General features: G+C 39.6%; 1 protein-coding gene across 3 annotated transcripts in view; it reads left to right on the forward strand.

The window, feature by feature from the left end:
- Positions 1-20,473, forward strand: part of MTR (5-methyltetrahydrofolate-homocysteine methyltransferase) — a 129,966-nt gene that overhangs the window by 77,900 nt on the left and 31,593 nt on the right. For all 3 annotated transcript variants that reach the window (XM_061624578.1, XM_061624576.1, XM_061624579.1), the window contains 8 exons: positions 2,022-2,122; positions 2,651-2,718; positions 3,941-4,061; positions 5,751-5,832; positions 8,098-8,196; positions 8,338-8,413; positions 13,115-13,270; positions 14,435-14,631. In XM_061624578.1, the coding sequence (XP_061480562.1) occupies positions 2,022-2,122; positions 2,651-2,718; positions 3,941-4,061; positions 5,751-5,832; positions 8,098-8,196; positions 8,338-8,413; positions 13,115-13,270; positions 14,435-14,631 (900 nt within the window). The remainder of the gene's footprint in view (positions 1-2,021; positions 2,123-2,650; positions 2,719-3,940; positions 4,062-5,750; positions 5,833-8,097; positions 8,197-8,337; positions 8,414-13,114; positions 13,271-14,434; positions 14,632-20,473) is intronic.

Here is a 20,473-nt window from a genome sequence, read left to right on the forward strand (position 1 = left end):
CCTTCAGCAAACAGTGGACCACTTGGGAGAGTCAAAGCGGATCTTTTTGCCACCAACCTCAACTGTCAGGTGAAAAGGTTCTTTGCCAGGTACACAATGCCAAAGGCAGAAGGAATAGATGCCCTGACATCCTGGTGGCCTGCAGCTCATTTGTATGCCTTCCTTCCACTTCCAGTTATTCTGAGAGTACTTCAAAAGAGCTACTGGTCACTCTATATTGGCCAAGGAGAGCCTTGTTTGTGGAACTCTTGACTTGGTGGTCGCTCCTCCTTAACAGATTTCCCCCAGGGATGTCTGCTATCACTAGGACAGCTTCTCCTCCCAGACTTGGGATGGCTGTCTCTTCATGTCTGCAATTGGAGAAGTGATGCCTGCTAAGAAAGGGCCCTCAGCCGTCGGTAGTGGAGATAATGATAGTCTCTCGATATCCACCCACTATTTGGATTTAAGAGGGCACTTGGCAGGCTTTCTTAGCTTGTTCTTAGACGAAGAAGATACCTCCTAGGAAGCTGTTATCAGTGAGGTTCTCCCCTTCTTCAAGATGGGTTAGGGTTGGGACTGTGACCCAACACCTTGAAACGTCAGGCTTCAGCTTTGTCAGCAATTCTGTCCTTATCCCCAGTGAATCCACTGGAATCTCATCCCTTCCTGAAGCGTCTCTCTTGTGGAGCAACACCACTACCCAACATGGGACCTGCACAAGTGCTGACTGCCATTTGAAATCTCCCTTTGAACTACTCAGTAAAATTTCTTTCCACCTACTGTCCTTCAAGGTGTTTTCTTGTGGCCATTGCCTCGCCTCAGAGAGCGTCACAACTGAATGCAGTATCTGTGGACAAGTGTTACTGGGAGTTTTAATAAAGATAGGGCTGTTCCCTGCACTGTTCCTTCCTTTCGTTCTAAAGGGTTGTTTAACTTCCTCTGTCAACAAGAGCTTGTCTGTGTCTTTCACCCAGCTTCATTAGGGAAGAAGGTTTCCATCTCAACACTAGCCAGGTGGATTAAGCATGCATTATGTTGGGATATACTTCCCTGAGGTGAATTCACCTCACCAAGGTAGTAGCCCACTTTACTAGGGTGGCAGCCACATCCACAGCATTTTCCTTCAGTGCTTCCCTCTTGCAGATCTGCAGAGCGGCTACATGGGCTGATCCTAACACATTGATCAAATTCTACAAAATAAATGATTACGCTTCTACTGAGGCGACTTTTGGGAGGAGAGTGCTACAGCACGTTTTCCCAGACCAATAATGTTGTTACAGCCCAGCTATATTCCTGCCCTACATGGGTCAGCTTTGGTATGTCCCACCTGAGGTCATCTTTACATGCACAGGAGAAAAGACATTTGGTCTTACTGTGAAATGGTTTTCTCTGTGCATGTCAAAGATGTCCTCAGGGCCACTCTCTATGAGGGCTGGGCTGCCATAGTTGTTTAAGCGAGCCTGTGTTTAGCAGAGAGTGTGTGAGTGCTGTTTGTTTTTCTTCAGTTGTGTTTTCTCCAGGTTAAGACTATACTTGTCTAATTTGCTTGTCATAAAGAACTGAGATAAGGAGCCACAGGAAGCAGGAAGTCCCTGTTAAATTGAACAGCACTCTCTCTACCTTCAGCCACTAGGTGTAGCTAGGTTGGGGTAAGAAATACAATAATTATAAGAATAACCTGTCGCTGGTGTTTCTTCGCAAGTTTTAAGGTGATTTGGTATGTGATACTTAGATTTTCAGACACCTTCCATCCTACGATTAACTGAATTAAGTGTGCAATAACAACATAAGGAGAGCCCTGCCGGATCAGACCAAAGGCCTATGTAGTCCACCATTCTGTTTTCACAATGGATGACCAGATTCCTATGAGAAGCCCATAAGCAGGACATATATCTACATACAAAAAATAACTGTGATTCATACAGATTTGCTTCCGCCTGCAAATAACAGCTGTTGCAATAAACCAACCATTTATACAATGCAAGTTGTTCAGATAGAAAATCTTTACAAATCCTGAAAATATTGCTTACCTCTTGCAGGATCCTTATCATGGCACGATTGTGTTAGCTACAGTGAAAGGTGATGTACATGACATTGGCAAGAACATTGTGGGAGTTGTTCTGGGCTGCAATAATTTCAGGTAATGAGGCTAGACCTCATGCTCTTGTGGTTTTTTCCCATTGTATTATTGCTGGGCATATTAGAATTATCTCCTTTGAGTGAGATGTGCAGCAATTTAGCTAAGCTGCTAGTTTCCTGAGGCAGCTCTACTGGACATATAGCCATTTGTCCTCTGGCAGGAGTAGAACCAGGAGCTGCATAGAGAAGCAGTTTCCCTAGTACCACACTGATTCCCTGGTCATCTGTGGTTTCTAAGAGGAGAGGTCTCAGGGCATGGAATCAGGCTGAGATGCAGGTCAGATACACGTATCTTGAGCAAATGTGATAACAGCTTAAAATAGGGCAGGAGCTGATATAAGGAAAATAAAGTGCTGGGAAAAAGCTGATGTCTGGTTGCTCAGCTGTCTGGAAAGATTAAAAGCCAAATGCTGTTCCCTTTGGCCTCTCTAACAGGATAATTGATCTTCATTATACACTATAGCAGAAATGGATTAATTGAGCACATACACATGATGACTAGCCAAGTACCATTTTTCCCTCCCTCCAGAGTTATTGATTTGGGAGTCATGACACCATGTGACAAGATACTCAGAGCTGCTCTTGAGAACAAAGCAGGTATGAGAGAATTTTATCCACATTTTAAAAAAAAATTGAAAATTATGATCTTGAAGTTGTATGTTGAAAGGCTCATTCTCACTGATCGGGGGGGGAAGATAAATCAGTATAACCTCATGTTTGCTTGAACTAGAATTATTAAAATGCCTTAGGAGGTTGGGAAAAACAAACATGCTATGACTTTGAATAAGATAATGGACTAATCTGGATAATAAGTACTCTACTGGTGTGTGTGTGTGTGTGGTGTTTTCGAATGCATCTTAATTCAGAGGTATACTGAACCATTTTACATTGTTCAGCCAATCTGCAGACTACAATTGTATTTTATGTATTTAAAAGATTAGTATACTGCCTTTTACCAAAGCTTCCCAGGTGGTTTACAAAATCATTTTTTTTAAAGTTACATTGTGTTACATTAAAATCCTGAGAGAATAAAAATACCTTCGCCTGCCACCAAAAGGATAACAATGTTGGTGCCAGGCAGATATCAATAGAATATACAATATCCAGGATATCCGTTTCACAGATGAACAGAATGCTTAGAGCCAGGAGTGGGAATTTGTGGCCCTCCCAATGTAGGTGAATTACACTTTCCATCATCCTTGAGTATTGGCCATGCTGGCTGAGGCCAGGGCTGGCCCAGTCATGAGGTGGAATGAGACAATTGCCTCAGCTGGTGGGTGCAGCAAATTAGTGTGGTTCCAGGCCCCCTCTGACATCATTAAAAATGTAAATGTACTGCCTTCAAGTCAGTTCCAATTCATGGCGACCCTATGAATATGGTTTTCATGAGGCTGACAGGCAGTGACTGGCCCAAGATCGCCCATTGAGCTTCATGGCTATGTGGGGATTTGAACCCTGGTCTCCCAGGTCGTAGTCCAACACCTTAACCACGACACCACACTGGCTCTCATTATGTGGCAGCAAATGAGGAGGAGGAGGAATGGGGATGGCAGGAGGAAGAGGAGGATGCTGCCACTGTGAAGGGAGGAATGGGGTGTGTGCAATGGCATAATCCCTTTTACAAACCCTGGTTAGGGCTGCTGGGAGTTGGAATCCAACAACTTCTGGAGGGCCTAGAATGAGGCATATGGCAGTGAAATGTTAGTGGAAACATCTAGAACAAGGCCATGAGCTCACTGCACAGCTGACTTTTCAAAAAGGTCTGAAATGGCTATTGAAATCTTGTGGATGAAAATCATTTTAATCATTTATATTTTAGATATCATTGGTCTGTCTGGTCTCATCACACCCTCTTTGGATGAGATGATTTTTGTTGCCAAAGAGATGGAGAGATTAGAAATCAAGATTCCTTTGCTGATTGGAGGAGCAACTACTTCCAAGTAAGTTGGTTGCTTTATAGTTTGCTGAAGGGCATAATAAATGTAAATATGTTGTTCGACAATGTGTTAGGCATGTACTAAATGTAATAGGGTTCTTAATGTAACCTTTTAAATGTAATGTTTGGATAATTTCTACCTTATTTGAACAAACACTTGTTAATTAAAATGTGCTTGCTCCAGAGTATTTAAAGCAAAGTAAATCCCAGGTTTCAAGGGAATTGAATAAAGGGCAATTGATGTATAGTATGCATTTTTCTTTTTCACAAGCACATGTTTACTGTAGTAAAATTAAGACTTTCCCAAAACAGTTAAAAGAAGCAAATACCCTGTTCATTTTGAAGTAACTAAATCTAGACATGAAGAACAGAAGAAATGTGTGTATAATAGGATGGATCCATACTGCCTGTGGTTGGAACTCCACCCATGGGATACTCAGCTGGAGAAACAGAGGACATAGTTTTCGAAAAGCTGCTCCGATAGGTCTCCTGATCTCCATAACAGCATGGGAGGTAGTGCTGTAGGTTGAAGGGGAACTCAGCAAACATTGCTTTCCTCCTGTACTCCAATGGGAGCCTCCACTAGATCTCTGTCCCTTCTTTGAAAAGAAGCCACTGGAGGGCCAAGTATGGATCCAACTCACTATATTGTTGAATGAGGAAAATTGGGCTTGAAAGAAAACAGCAAACATATCTTCAATAAAGTTTCCAAATAGTTTATTCCAGTTATGTTGTAGTCTAGTCAGCAACTCATAAAGATGGGGCAGTACAACTCATTTCATCCTGAAAATCATGCTGGAAATATTTGCCATCTTACGCTCTGTATCCCTGCAATTAAAATTTAGTCATGGGTTTTTAAAAAAAACACACCTGGCATTCTCAGGATTCTACATGTCAGGATTCTAAATCCTGATGTGTAGGACACAATAGACCATAAAAAGGAACCTTGAAAGAGCAGCATGCAGCTCTGATATTTATCCAAGCCTAGGGGAATGCATTTAAAATACTGGGGGAAAATGGTTGCTCTGGAGGGGAAAATGCTGTCAGGAGAGAGACTTAGATGAATGTGACAGCTGAAGATGTTGGCTTAGAACAGTTATGCACAAATTTTCCCTCCCACTCCATTGTAACACAGAGTGCAGCATTATGTACTGCAGGGGAAGGTAGAGCTTAGCAACCTCCATCCCCTAAGTAAGAGCTGGAGTGTCTGTAGGCATAGCTAAAGACAGATGCCAAAAAATAGGAACTACAGCAGTATAAAACTGCTTTCATTTGCAATGGACACTCCTTCTTAAAAAAAATAGTTCCAAAAGAAAAAGTGTTTTTAAATTGCTTGTTCACAAATGAAATTTTTATACTTTTTTCCAGGGATAAGGTCCTGCAAGAGGGATAGGAAGGCCTGATACAACCTCTGTTCCTAAATGCTGATGTTTCATCATTGCACTGGACTTCCTCTATATTAGGAATTAGTAAAGTTATGGCTCTTTGGAAATCTGTGGTCTTGTAAATAGTGTAGATGTGCTCCTTTGACCCTTTATTCATTCAAATGAGCTGCAGATGGATTATATCTTCCATGAAAAAGAGAATGGAGTTTTATGCAATTTATTTTATGGCACAAAAATGTTTGCGCATTAGCTTGATGCTGAGGCAATTTGTTCATACTGTTTTTTATGTGCCCTTTTTGTCATTTCAGAACACATACAGCAGTAAAAATTGCTCCACGATATACCGCTCCTGTTGTTCACGTCCTGGATGCTTCAAAGAGTGTGGTGGTTGTAAGTTGTGGAATACATTTCTCACTCCATCTTTATTAATGTATTTTAGAAAGATAAGATTAATTCTAGTGGATCAGATTTAGCTCATTCAGCACAGTATCCAATTTCCATCAGTGATCAAACTACTATACTTCAGGAATTTTTTCAACACAGCAAATAAATGTAGAACCCTGTCTTTGCCTTCCTGAGGCAGACAGTGTTTTGGATGGAAATTTGAGTTGTCTTGTATAACTGTTGGTACTTCTGGGGTTAGAGATGGGCAAAGATACCGCAGAATTCAAATAGTGAATTATCCAATTTATCTGAAGCTTCTTTCTCTACGGATCAGATTTTGAACTGGCGACTTTCTGCTTATACTTGCATTATTGGGTTTTTTTAAAAAAATCCCATCTCTTAATATTAATGTGATTGTTTGTATTTATTGAACTTAGCCTACTGTGCAATAAACAGCTTTGGTAAATCCTACAGGAGCTGAGTTTTCCCCCCACCTCCTTTAAGAGAAAGGAGCTGGGAGCCTCTGCAGCCAGGGATGTAGAACCAATATAACAGAGCCTGTGTTCCTTGCTGATGAAGGGTAGAAGCGTGAGTCTGCATGCCTGTACAGTGGATTTTCCACAAACATATATGGTTTTGTCTTGTTTTTCAAACATATTTTCTAGCCAGCTCCAGACACTTCTCCCCTCCGCCCTCAAAGAAATAAACATGGGGCTTATGGGATAAAAGACCAGTTATTTGATGGTATTATCGATAATTTTATCCCCTAAAATTATAACAGTCTGATCAATAAGGATCGGGCTGGAGCAAAAGGAAGCGGAGATAAACAGACATGGATATATAGTGCCTGTATGGGAGGTGGTGGATTTACAATCAAAGCAGAGCAAAACAGCAGATTCCATCCATATCTAGGTCCGTGAAACTGAACCCTATTGTGCAATTGGTTGTGACTATTTTAAGAAGCTGAAGGATTCCATTGATTGTTTCTGTGAATATTTTCAATTATTTGTGCTATGAGTTGTATTATAAAACTGTGCATTGTAAAAGAGTGGATCATTTGATTTTTTTTGTCGATCATTTTTCTGCCAGATACGAGTTGCTAAAATGTTGTTGTAGGTGGTGTTGGTGGTGTCATAATAGCAAGAACAATGTGCATAATTCTTTGTTGTCATACAGTAACCATTTTTAAGCTCATACAGAATCTTGAGGGGAGTATTGCTAACTAGTATATGAATGAAACAGGAAAATATCATTATACTTATATTTGCTGGAGTGACACTCACCTGGTTAAACTGCTTCCCCTCAACTTTGTATAGCTCAAGGACACCTGGGGAATAATGCATTTTTTATACCTCACTAACTGCTAATGCTCTTTACTAGTAGTATTAAATACCTTTCAAATGATTTTCGTCAGTTTATCTAAGAAAATGTAAAATATTACCAAAAAACATCTTTGTAAACTTTTGTATATCACATCATGTATTTCTGTTTGTGGTGATTCTTTTCAATGTTTTAAGGCAGTCATGGGCTTAATTAAATTTGACTATAACAGCTTGCTGAATGAATAATAGAAATCCCAGAAGTGACTTGCCTGTGGTTTGGAACTATATTTGATATGCTTTGCTAGGCTTACATTTGAACTCCTGCATTTTCAGACTTCTCTCTTGCAGATGAGACACAAGTCCTCTAAACCATGTCACTAGGATTTAAAATGTCTTCTACTGTTTCTGTATACTTAAATTCTTTTCCTCTTCTGCGCAAGGAAATACTGACACTCTGTACCATTCTATAAATGGAACTTTGAGAACTGATAAATCAGTCCTTTTTAAGTAGCAACAACAATGCATGTAACCATATTTCAAGATTTTAAAATGGGACAAGAATAAGTGGCATTTTGCCTTCTTAGTGAATTGAGCTTACAGCTGAAGAGAAACCTCCCCCACCTCTCCCTTTTCCCCATTTCCTGTCAGAACTCATTCACATGTTTCTTTTTTTAAGTCTGTGTGTGAGCTCCAACACCTTCACATGCAAGTTTTGCATGCAAAAACATAAGATAAAGAGGCACCATATCCAGAAGCTCTTAAAAACAATCACTTTTTTCCTTGTGGTTTAATTTCTTTTTTTAGTTTTTTGGAGGAGGGGTTATTACCCATATTCTTACGAACTTTATAACTTAATGAGAGAATTTAGGTGCTTGACAGAGAGAGGTGGAGAGGTATTGAGTTGTGTACATCACCGTCAAGTTTGCTCAGCATGCTACGTTCATTTCAGTGCTCTCAGCTTTTAGATGAGAATCTAAAGGATGACTTCTTTGAAGAAATACAAGAGGAATATGAAGACCTTAGACAGGACCACTATGATTCTCTCAAGGTAAATAGAACTGGCGGACCTTCTTAATGTCAAGTGTAGTAGTCATTTGTTGTTAATAGCTTTTGTTTCATACATTTTAAAAAAAAAAATACTGACATAGTGACTTGCTCACAAGTGAACTCCAGTCTTTTTTCCACACAGGAAAGGAAATATTTATCTCTAGAGCAAGCGAGGAACAGAGGATTTTATTATAATTGGCTAACGGCATCTAAACCAGGTTAGTTTGCTTTTTAAGAAACTGTTTTGTGCTTTATAAGATTATAGATTTATTCTTTTCAGAAGAGATTTGAAAGTCAACCTTGATTTCAGTTAAACTGAATGTATCTTGAAGTTTTTAACTTCATCACAATATGCTAAAAATAAAACAAATTAAAATAATTATTTTAAATTACAGAAGAAAACCAAATGCCTATATCACATCCCTGGGGTTGTCTGGAGAGTCCTAACCCTCTCTCTATCCTAAGAAGTCACTTGGTAAACCGGATTAGACGGTTGCATAGGACAAGGGTGGGGCACCTTCCCCAGCTCAAGGGCTGCATTCCCTTCTAGGCACTCGTCCGGGGGCCACATCATGCCAATGGTGGTTGGGACCAGAGACAAAAGTGAGCAGAGCTACAAATGTACATTTTACCTTGGTGCAATAGGCTTGTTCCTGTGCACTCTCACTTACCCATCTTTATTCTCCATCCAGGCAAGCAAGAGGTATTATTCACTAATAGGCAAAAATCCTTGCAGTTTAAGAATGTATCTACAGCCAACAGATATTTCTATCCAACTTTAAAAAGCAGGGAAATTGGGCAGCTATAGTGAATGCACCAGGGGAGCAGGAGACCCTACAAACTGGTAAAAATGCAAACACAGTTTAGGTTGGTCTTTCACAGTCCAATCCACTTCCTGTGTAGCTTGGAGGAATTTGGTGTGCTTCTGAGCATATGGTGAGTGGTGGCAACACCTGTCATCTCCAAAGATGGTCAGTTATATCTTTGTATGTTCGTTGGTGTTCTTACTTTGCTTCTTTTCTGTGTTACTACTGTTTCCAGAGAGAATCTAACCTAGAATGTTATATTTCTCTCATTATTCATCCGAGAAATCTGTGTCAAATTTATTTCTATTAATTTCAAAGCCTTTTTATTGATCAATGTCATATGATGGTGAAGACAGCCTTTTGTGATTCAAACGGAGGTTATGCTTTATTTCCATTTTGGGTGCATTAACAATTGAATCTGAAACTGCAGTTTGATGTAAAATCACGCTGATTACAATATGTTACTACTTAACCAATGACTCTAGCTGTTGGAAAAAACAAACTTGGCCTGTCGAAGATGCATGTTTTGAGCCTGCTATGCTTAAACTACTCAACTTAAGGAAAGGTGGGCACGGTCAATTAAAATCATAGAGCACACCTAGAATTTTGCTAGAATATATTTCACCTCCCACTGTTTTATCTTGTGCAAACTGAGACATTCCTGATGTCTATTGGAAACTTGATGGCCCCAGCGCAGTCTCATCCCTGCAGCAGCACGTCTCAGTCTGCAGCTCCTCCTGATAAGGCCCAGGCAGAGGGGTGGGGAAGGCAGGTGGAAATGTTTGCCCCTTGATGGTCCCAGCAAAGTCTCATGGCTAGGATAGGTAAAGCTGACCATGGGGGGAGGAGGAAGGGGAAAGTAGAGGGAAGGAAGAAGGCGGGAGAGGAGAACAGAAGGAGGGGGAGGGGAAAGGGGATTGGAAGGGGAGGGGGAAAGAGGGGATTGGAAGGGGGAGGGATGGGTCAAAAGGGGGGAGGGAGGAGGAGGGGAGGGCAGGTTTGATCATTTGTATGCTTATTGAGTTCAGTGGGATTTACTCATGTGCAATCATGGTTGAAAATGAAATGGACTGCCTTCAAGTCTATTCCGACTTATGGGAACCCTATGGATAGGGTTTTCATGGTAAGCTGTGTTCAGAGGTGGTTTACCATTGCCTTCCTCTGAGGCTGAGAGACAGTGACTGGCCCAAGGTCACCCTGTGAGCTTCATGGCTGTGTGGGGATTTGAACACTGGTCTCCCAGGGTGTAGTCCTAGGATAGATAAAATTTACCATGGCAGAGGAGGAGGGGGAGGGCTGAGGGGAGGGGAAGGAGGAGGAGGGGGAGGGAGGGAGAAGGGAGGTGTGAAGGAAGGAGAAAGGAAAGGACAAGTAGGAGGGGATAGTAGGGAGGACGAGGGGAGGGCAGGTTTGATCATTTGCATGCTTTTTAAGTTCAGTGGGATTTACTCTTGTGCAATCATGCTTAGGATAGGTGAAACTGACCTGGCGGAGGGGAGAAGGAGGAAGAGAAGGGGTGGGAGCGGAGAGGGAGAGGAAGAGATTGGATGGGTGGGCACTGGGCAGAGGGGAAGCCTTTTTCCTTTCCAAAAGGAAAACAATGTGAACAGCACCATTCTTTTTCAGGGTTTCCCCCACCCTTTTATTCTACAGCGGGCACATGTAGCCTGTCACCCAAATTTAAACCAAAGCTGTCCCTGGCCACCCTTATCCCAGACCTTTAGTTCACCTTTGACAGTCATGGCTTCTCCCAAAGAATCCTGGGAAGTGTAGTTAGTGAAGGGTGCTGAGAGTTGCTAGGAGACCCCCTGTTCCCCTCACAGAGCTTCAACCAGAGTGGCTGTCTGTTAAACCACTCTGGCTATTGGAGCTCTGTCAGGGAAATATGAGTCTCCTCTCAGCACTCTTCACAAACTACACTTCCCAGGATTCTTTGGGAAAGCCTTGATTGCCTAAATTGAAATAAAGGGTTGGCATGGGTGTGGCCCCCTGATTAGGTAAGCCCAGCAGCTGTGAGTGTCGCTTTTAGAACACTGACAGTTGGTTCTTACTGAACATGCCTGACATTATCATTGAGTTCAAGCCATTTCAAGCCAAAATTTCTTAAATTAATTAAAAATCAGCCAGGGATTTTTTTAACTTTTAAACTGCAGAAGATAAAGGTCAGAGTATGGGGCAAGGTCAATGATAGGATTACTGGTACTCTGTGAACATGTCTGATTTTTAATGAATTTCAACAGATTATGAGAACTCTGACAGAAAAAAGTCCGAAAGGGGTCTGGTTTTTCTCTCTCTCTTTTTACACTTTGAACTCTCAATTCCCTCTTACTGTTTTGTGTATTACCATGAAAATTGAGAGGGTTGTTAAGCAAGCATTTCTGAGTTCAGGCCTATACGTTTTGTAAGGTTTTGTTTTGAAATGAGCTTATGGGAGGCATCAGAATGGCATGGGGGTATTTTCAATTTAATATGGCAGAATGTGAAAAATACATGCTGACTATAGTATGCAGCCACTGCTGTGGCTGTATGGTGAGATTTCAAGGCCACATTCCAGCCAAGCAAAAACTGTCAAGGAGCGTGCAGAGGAGCTCCAGTGGGGTGTGTGGCCCAGGGAGAGTCCCTTGGGCCAGAGAGAGATCCCTGGAGGGCTACATTTAACTCCCAGGCCTGAGGTTCCCCACCCCTGGTCTGGGAGTTCCTGCTATATCTCCTGGGACTTAATTAATCCTAAAATATACATATTAATAGCTGCTACCACTCCTGAGTTTCAAGACCTGTTGGGCTCTTGCATATTATGAGTGGAGGGCTGCTTCAGCTTGGAGTTCTGAGTGAGCTACTGAGTGCAAGCTCCCCTGTATCATACACTTTGCGAATGACTAAGAAGGTAAAATAAAATTGATTAAAATCCCTTCACACCAGAACATACAATTTTACTTAGATTTATTAACATGCCCAGGACATAGGAAGGGGCATAGCTAGATGGACTCATCATCTGTCCCAGTATAAGGCAGTTCCCTGTGTTCCTGATTAATTAAAGAAATAGGGTAAAATGGTTCTAGTCCTAATAGTTATAATTGGCAAGTAGGTTTAGAGATGTGAAAACCTGGAAAAAATCTGGGGGGGGTGAGGGAACCCACCATGTTTTTTTTTCTTTCAGTTTTTCCATTTCCCCCCCCTGGCCATCACACTCTAGGTAGGTTATATATATGGTCACAGACTATCCATAGCCAAGGTAGCACTTTTGACTTACTCCTTTTCTTGCTTTCTTCACAGGAGATACTGTATTGAGAGAGCATTATTTTTGCTAACTTTTTAACAAAAGACTTGGCTGTGTATTTATTAAAAAAAACTTAGCTGTGATACTGATATGAGGGAATAACCTGATGTAGGAACAGTTTTGTGGTTTAGGACCTCTTGTAGAGCAAATCTTCAGTTGTCCTCCCCGGTGCAGATTCAGCATCCAGGATGAAATGATCAATAAATAGTAGCTATGTACAACCTTGCATCTTAACGATGGAAGCAAGTTGGTCCTTTCAGATGTGGACTTGCAGAGGTATATATTTAATACATTAGAACCACAACTTTCCATGACAGTCTGCAATTGAGCACAGCAGAATATAAAATGTAAAGGTGGCTACCTAATGGTAGCTTTGTAGTGGCTTGACTTTTCACATACAACAGCTTACTTCATCTGTTGGAGTAGGTTCTTTTCTACAAGATCTCATGCCATCATAAATAGGCTATTCTTTAAACTGTGGCTGCTGCTGCTTTTGCCACCCATGCTGCACTATAACACAGCTTATGCTTGCAATTTTATTTCTAGTTGGTAATATTTAAATGGATCAGCTGATGTGAGGGAGTCAAACTTAAAGCCAGCAACTGTGCTGTAACATGGACATCATATATTCCACATACCCATATTCACTGTCCTTCCAAAGAGGCAGACTTTTTTGTAAGCCAGCGTAGCTAGCTGAAGTTGTAGGTTGTACTTTAGCTATCATACTACTATGACTTTAAATACCTGTAGTAATGTGTAGTGTGCTGTGTCACAGAGATGGATGTAGCCTACATAGCATGTTCTAAATTACAAAAGCTGCACATTGTATTTTACAGTTAAACCACTATTCCTTGGCACTAGAGTCTTTGAAGATTATGATGTGCAGAAGCTGGTGGAATACATTGACTGGAAGCCTTTTTTTGATGTCTGGCAGCTTAGAGGCAAATACCCCAACCGGGGATTTCCTAAAATCTTCAATGATAAAGCAGTGGGTGAGTAGCACAATAACATTCTCTGGTGGAGAATCTAAAAGGTAGGTTAAGTATCTTCAAATTGTGTAAATAGGCACAAGGTAGAACCAACAGCACACATGAGAGCAATGTTAAATTAGAGACAGATTAATCAGTCATGTTGAAGCTCAGTTATGTACTGCTGCAACAGAAAAAAATGTGACAGCTAATGAAACATGAGCTGTAAACTGTCAGTGACAGACCAAAACAAAGAACTCACCCCATCCCTTCCCCATTCATCTCAGACTGAAGTTGGCAAATTCTTTTGCCTAAAACATGAATGGGGAACTCATGTTGCCTGAGGGATGCATTTCTCCATGGAGGATTTTCTGGGAGTCACACACCAGTGGTGGTGAGGCAAAAGCAAGTGAGGCAATGGGGGTGACTTTACAGTTGTACTGTAGATTGCATTCTAGCCATGCAAAATCCAGAGGTTTCTACACCCCATCCCGCTATCCAGGCAAGCAAAAAGTTTTTTTATTGAAGGACCCATGCCAGCCAGCCTGAAGCACGCCTGAAGCAAGGCCAGTGAAGGCTGTGGCATGTGGTGGAGGCATGGCCCAGAGACAGCCTTAAGGGCTGGATAGAGAGGCCTGCCAGGGTTTCATTTGGCCCACAGACCAGAGGTTTCCCACCCTTGGTTTAAAACAACAAGATTTTCTGAAAGGTTTTTGAGTAGCCACTCAACTAGTTGCTTGTGGTGAGTAAGAATCGCTTTCAGATGACCAGGCAATATTTGATTTTGTTTTAAAAAAATTAGGCCACATTTTATTATCAAAATGTTGTCGCCTAATAACTTTTGTGGACTTGGTTGCAAGGCTGTTATATTTGCATTTATTGTGTGATATGTTTGTGTACAATCTCTAGGAAATGTACAAGCTTTCACAAATGTACAAACTTTTACTCTTCATTTCAGCCAAGTTGCCTGCAGTAAGTTTGTCTCACTGTAAAACATTTGATGCTGTCACAGCTGTCACAGCTTCATATTTAATTTAGACTTGTCCATGTGTTGTCATTAATATACTATAGTAGTAAAAATAAAGTGAAGTTTAAAATAGAGCTGCAAAACAATGAGCAATAAAATTCACCCATTTTTTAAAAGATGAAGTCTTATAGGTTTCCTTTATTCTTGTCTCATTTTATTAGGAGAAGAGGCAAAAAAAGTCTATAATGATGCTCAGAACTTGCTGAAAACTTTGATTATCCAAAACAAATTTAAAGCTAAAGGTCTGGTTGGATTTTGGCCAGCTCAGAGTATTCAAGATGACATTTATTTATATGCCACAGAAGAGGAATTACAGTCTTCAGAACCAATAGCTAAATTTTGTGGGTTAAGGCAACAGGTAGGATGTAAAGCTGTTACACTTATATCAAATGTGTTTCTTGGCTTGTGTTCCTGGAATAGTTTCAGAGTTTGCTAACTATGGTGTTTGATCACGTAAACCAGAGGGGGCCACACTAGGATGTAGTAGTAGATCTCTGGATGATCTGCAGTTTGTTTGTAATGGTTTCTGACATTCAATTCTCTGGGTAGCAACAACTAAAAAGTCCTCTGTTAAATTAGGTTGCTCGCAAAGAACATTTGTAGAGAAATCTGTAGAGGATTTTTGTATGAAAAGACTTGAGAGCATGGTTCTGGGTTTCTGGTACTGATCATGCATTCCTAGAGTGACCATGTGCTGAGAGACACCCCCTTCTTTCATATTTACTATATGTCCACCTGCCTGAGCTGCTATTTTGTACTGACTCTGGTTGGTGGACCTTGGGGTTCTAGTAAAAAATAGATTCTGCAAGCCCAAATTTGACCCATCCTGAACATGGACAACAATACACAGTGGAAAATTGTCCCTTTAATTCTCCTCCACTCCTTTTCTGGGTTCCGTTAAAAACATAACACTTATCAACTACAGCTATTAATCTGCATTCTTCATTTGTGGAGTGGAGACATTACTTTTTCATAGTGCTTTCTGTATTTTGTCAATTGGAAAGCATTTTAAAAACCAAACAGTTACAGAGCTTCACAAGCTAGGAATCTGCAAACACATCTTTTGGATAGTCATTGTGTCTCTTTTTTTTTTACAATAATTTTTATTCAAATTTTCATAAAACATAGAAAACAAAATCATAAAACATTCAAAGACAAAAAACAAAACAAAACAAAAATGATTAAACAAAAAAATAAAATAAAATAAAATGTTGACTTCCCATTTGTCACATATCAAATCAGTTATAGGTCTACAATATATAACAATCCTGTCTCTTAAATCATATTATAAAATCACTTTCCTCCAGTAGTTATCTTAATTAATCATCAAATCTCATAAACATTACTTTATTCTTTCCACAAAAAGTCAAAGAGAGGTTTCAATTCTTTAAGAAATATATCTATCAATTTTTCTCCAAATAAACATGTCAATTAATCCATCTCGTTAATAATTATAATAATCTTATTGTCATAACCATAGTCCAAATAAACATTTCAATTAATCCATCTCATCAGAATCTGTTAGGTCCAATAATTTCAATAGCCATTATTCCATTATCCCTATTAGTTCCATCTTCCATCTTCAATAGTCCTGTTAAGTCCAGTAATTTCAGTGTCCAATCTTCCATTATCAGTATTCCATAATAATCTTGCTGTTGTAGCCATAGTCATATAATAAGAGTCTGATGGGAATTTCCTCTATCCCAAATATTTTCTTGCCATCCATTCTGAATAAGTTGCTGAAATACTGTTGTAAAGTCATATCTGTGTTCTTCTTTTTTACAAAATGCACTGGCTCATCTCTTAAGAGTTTTTCCATTGTCACATGGCTGCAGTTAATTCCATAGATTTTCTCTATATCAAGCTCCATCACATCATTCCAGTCCAGAAGATTATCCAAGCCATTGATAACTTTATCTCTAATATCTTCATTAATTTCTTCAGAGATAACGTTAAATTCCAAACAGTAGTTTTTATTTCTAAAATCCATAAACTCCAGATCTTTTTCCAATTCCACATTTGTTCCAATCTCCAGGGCTTGTATCTTCCCTTTATTTTTTCTTTTCTCATCTCTGATCTCATTCTCCTCTCTCACAGGGTCCCCTATTTCTTTAAGCTCCTGCGTCATTTTGCTCAGTTCAATTTTCAGCTCCTTACTACCCTGTCGCAGGGTTTGTTTCGTTATCTCAATCTCATCCATTATTTTCTGAAACATAATTACTTCCAGATTCTCAGCCACTTTCTTGATTGCCATTTTTAAAACCACGAAAACAAAGCAAAACAAAAATAAAGAAGAACCACTTCTTATTTCAGCAACAATTGGGTTAATATTCCAGGCTTGATGACATCACAGTATAAACAGAGCAACCTGCCTTATCTCTCTTGTGCAAGAATGCAAAACAAATTTAGTTCCCAGCATCAAAACAGTTAGTGGCGTCGTGAAGAAGCAGATTCGTCAAAATAAAATAGACCAAAAAAAGAATAGTCCCAGACAATATAATATTCCTCGGAATAGAAATCAGGAATAGAAATCCCTCTTCTGTTTATTATCTTTAGAATGCACTTCCAGGACAGCTTTTTGCGACAGAAACAGAGATAAGCTGTTAATTTCGTGAATAACAGAGAAGAGCTATATCTCACCCAGAAGTTGTCCAAAGCCGATCAATCTGACAAATCTCCTTTTGCTGCAACAATTTAAACCAAGTAAAAAAAATAATAGAAAGAAGGGTGCTTGCCTGTTAGTCCGTTCTCTCTTTGAAGAAAAGATAAACGTATCGCTTAAGCAGATAGAGCTTGTTAGAAAGTCCGTCCGGCATTGTTGGCTGGACCTTATCTCATAAATTAATGAAATCCAGTCCTCCCAACAAAAACAGGCTTTGAGGTTGATCTCTACGTTTCTCCCTGCCCGGGAGAAATTTCATCAGTCAAAAAAAAAAAATGTTCTGACTGATTTATATCTGAATAAGCTTCTTTTGAGGCGGGAGCCCGTCCCAAAAGCAGGCACAAGCGAAGTCACCCTTCCCGGAAGTCGGATAGTCATTGTGTCTCAATTCAAAGTTCTAGTACTTACCTTTTGAAATCCAGGTACTTTATGATCCAGGTATTTATTGGACCACCTTCTCCCATGTCAGTTTGTCCTTGTGCTGAGATTTACATCGGAGGCTCTGCTCTGGATGACCTTGCCATCTGAAGTAAGGCAACCCAAGAAGAGAAAAATAATTTAAAAAATAATTATAATCATAATTGTAATTATGTTGCTTGTACAATTAGCAGTTTCTGAAGTTCAGATCCTTGGGCTGTTTCCAGAGATAGATTACTGCTCACTTTTACAATGGGAAACCATTTACAGCATAATTGAGGGTTCAGGACTCCACCTCAGGCATTAAAAAAACACTGGAAGGGGGCTGCAGGGCCACACAGGCTAGTTCTTCCCCATCCCTCACTGGTTATGCATTTTGCATTTGCCACCACTTGCCCATACATTTGGCTGGCATTTGAAAGGACTATGTTCTTATTGATACATGCATGGAGAGTTCTTCCACAAAAGAGGGCATCTTAATTGGGCCAGGCTCTCTCCTTCCGTGAAGAAGCTCTAAGTGCATACATCTTTACACTTTCTTAAATGTTATACGGTAATGGTCACTGCATGTGTTGTCTCCATCTTTCAACATGGGAGTGTCTGAATACCCTTGTTATTTCTTAGCAAGTTAGGGATTGGTATGCTGATGCTGAGCATTCCCTGAATTTCTTTTTTTTTTTTTTTTCAATAATTTTTATTCAGATTTTCATAAAACATACAAGACAAAATCATAAAACATTCAAAGACAAAAAACAAAATCAAAAATAGTTAAACAAAAAGAAAAAAAGAAAAAAAAAAACAAAAATAAAAAATAAAGAGTAAAATATTGACTTCCCATTTGTCAAAGATCAAATCAGTTATAAGTCTATAATATATAACAATCCTGTCTCTTAAGTCATATTATAAAATCACTTTCCTCCAGTAGTTATCTTACTTAATCATCAAATCTCATAAACATTACTTTATTCTTTCCACAAAAAGTCAAAGAGAGGTTTCAATTCTTTAAGAAATATATCTATCAATTTTTTTTTCCAGATAAGCATATCGATTAATCCATCTCATTACTAATTATGATAATCTTATTGTCATAACCATAGTCAAAATAAACATTTCAATTAATCCATCACATCAGAATCTGTTAGGTTCAATAATTTCAGTAGCCATTGTTCTATTATCTCTATTAGTTCCATTTTCCATCTTCCATCTTCAGTAGTCTTGTTAAGTCCAGTAATTTCAATATCCAATCTTCCATTATCAGTATTCCATAATAATCTTGCTGTCAAAGCCATAGTCATATAGTAAGAGTCTGATGGGGATTACCTCTATCCCAAATATTTTCTTGCCATCCATTCTGAATAGGTTGCTGAAATACTGCTGTAAAATCATATCTCTGTTCTTTTTTTCAAAATACACTGGGTCATCTCTTAAAAGTTTTTCCATTGTCACATGGCTGCAGTTAATTCCATAGATTTTCTCTATATTGGGCTCCATCACATCATTCCAGTCCAGAAGATTATCCATGCCATTGATAACTTTATCTCTAGAATCTTCATTCATTTCTTCAGAGATAACATTGAGTTCCAAACAATAGATTTTATTTCTAAAGTCCATAGACTCCAAATCTTGTTCCTGTTCCATGTTGGTTCCAATCTCCGGGATCTCCTCTCTCACAGGGACCCCTATTCCAGTCTCCAGGGTCACCTCTCTCACAGGGACCCCTGTTCCAATCTCCGGGATCTCCTCTCTCACAGGGACCCCTTCCAGGGTCACCTCTCTCACAGGGACCCTTATATCTTTAATCTCCTGCTTCATTTTACTCAATTCAATTTTCATTATCTCAATCTCATCCATTATTTTCTGAAACATAGTTATTTCCAGATTTTCAGCCACTTTCTTAATTGCCATTTTAAAAGAAAAATATAGGAAAACCACTTCTTATTTCAGCAACAATTGGGTTAATACTCCAAACTTGGTGACATCACAGTATAAACAGAGCAGACAGCCTTATCTCTCCAATAGTTAAGTAAACAAAATGCAGTTCCCAGGATCGAAACAATTAATGGCAATCGTCAAGAAACAGATTCGTCAAAATAAAATAGACCAAAAAGAGAGTAGTCTCAAAACAGTATAATATTTTTCAAAATAAAAATCTGGAATAGAAATCCCTCTTCTGTGTATATCTTTAGAATGCAAATCCAGGACAGCTTTTTGCAACAAAAACAGAGATAAGCTATTAATTAGTGCGTAGCAGAGAGAAGTTATGGCTCCCCAGTGAGATGTCAAAAACTGATCAATCTGGCAAATCTCTTTTAAACAGCAACAATTTAAGTCAAGTAAAAGAAAAATATAGAAAGAAGGGTGCTTGCCTGTTAGTGCGTTCTCTCTTAGAAGATAAGGTGAACGTTCGCTTTATCAGATAGAGCTTGCTGTTAAAAATCCGTCCCACCTTCGTCGGCTGGACCTCGTCCCATAAATTAATGAGATCTGGTCGTCCCAACAAAAATAGGCTTTGAGGTTAATCTCTTCGTTTCTCCCTACCCGGGAGAAGTTTAATCAGTCAAAAAAAAAAGAAAAAACTGACTGATATATCTGAATAAGCTTCTTTTGAGGCAGGAGCCCGTCTCAAAAGCAGGCACAGGCTAAGTCACCCTTCCCGGAAGTCGCATTCCCTGAATTTCTTAACGTTAGTCACTGAGCAGGCTTACATTTGGGGCCTGTCCTGCTCAATAGTAGAGTACGTGCTTTATATACAAAAGGTCCTAGGTTCAATCCCCAGTGTATGGAGTAGGAGTTGGAAAGACCCCTACCAGTCTGTAGACAATACTGAACCAGATGGCTCAATAGTATGAAACAGTATATGTTGATTAAATCTCCTTTTGCAGTAATGGCTGGTGTGAGCATTACAGTGTATGAAATTTGTAATGTGGGACGCTGGCCATGGGAACACTGAATATCCATAGGTTCCATTTGGAAAGGAAAGGACATAGATTCAAAAGGTGTCTATGAAATCATCCAATTTCAAAGTAATGGATGATACTCTTTCCCATTGTTTTAGATGAGAAACTTTTAAAAATAAGTGGCTAAAATGAAAGAGAACTAATCTTGGAGGACTTGCTGAATA

The sequence above is a fragment of the Rhineura floridana genome, chromosome 4 (genome assembly GCF_030035675.1).
Source record: "Rhineura floridana isolate rRhiFlo1 chromosome 4, rRhiFlo1.hap2, whole genome shotgun sequence".
NCBI classification, from domain to species: Eukaryota; Metazoa; Chordata; class Lepidosauria; order Squamata; family Rhineuridae; genus Rhineura; species Rhineura floridana.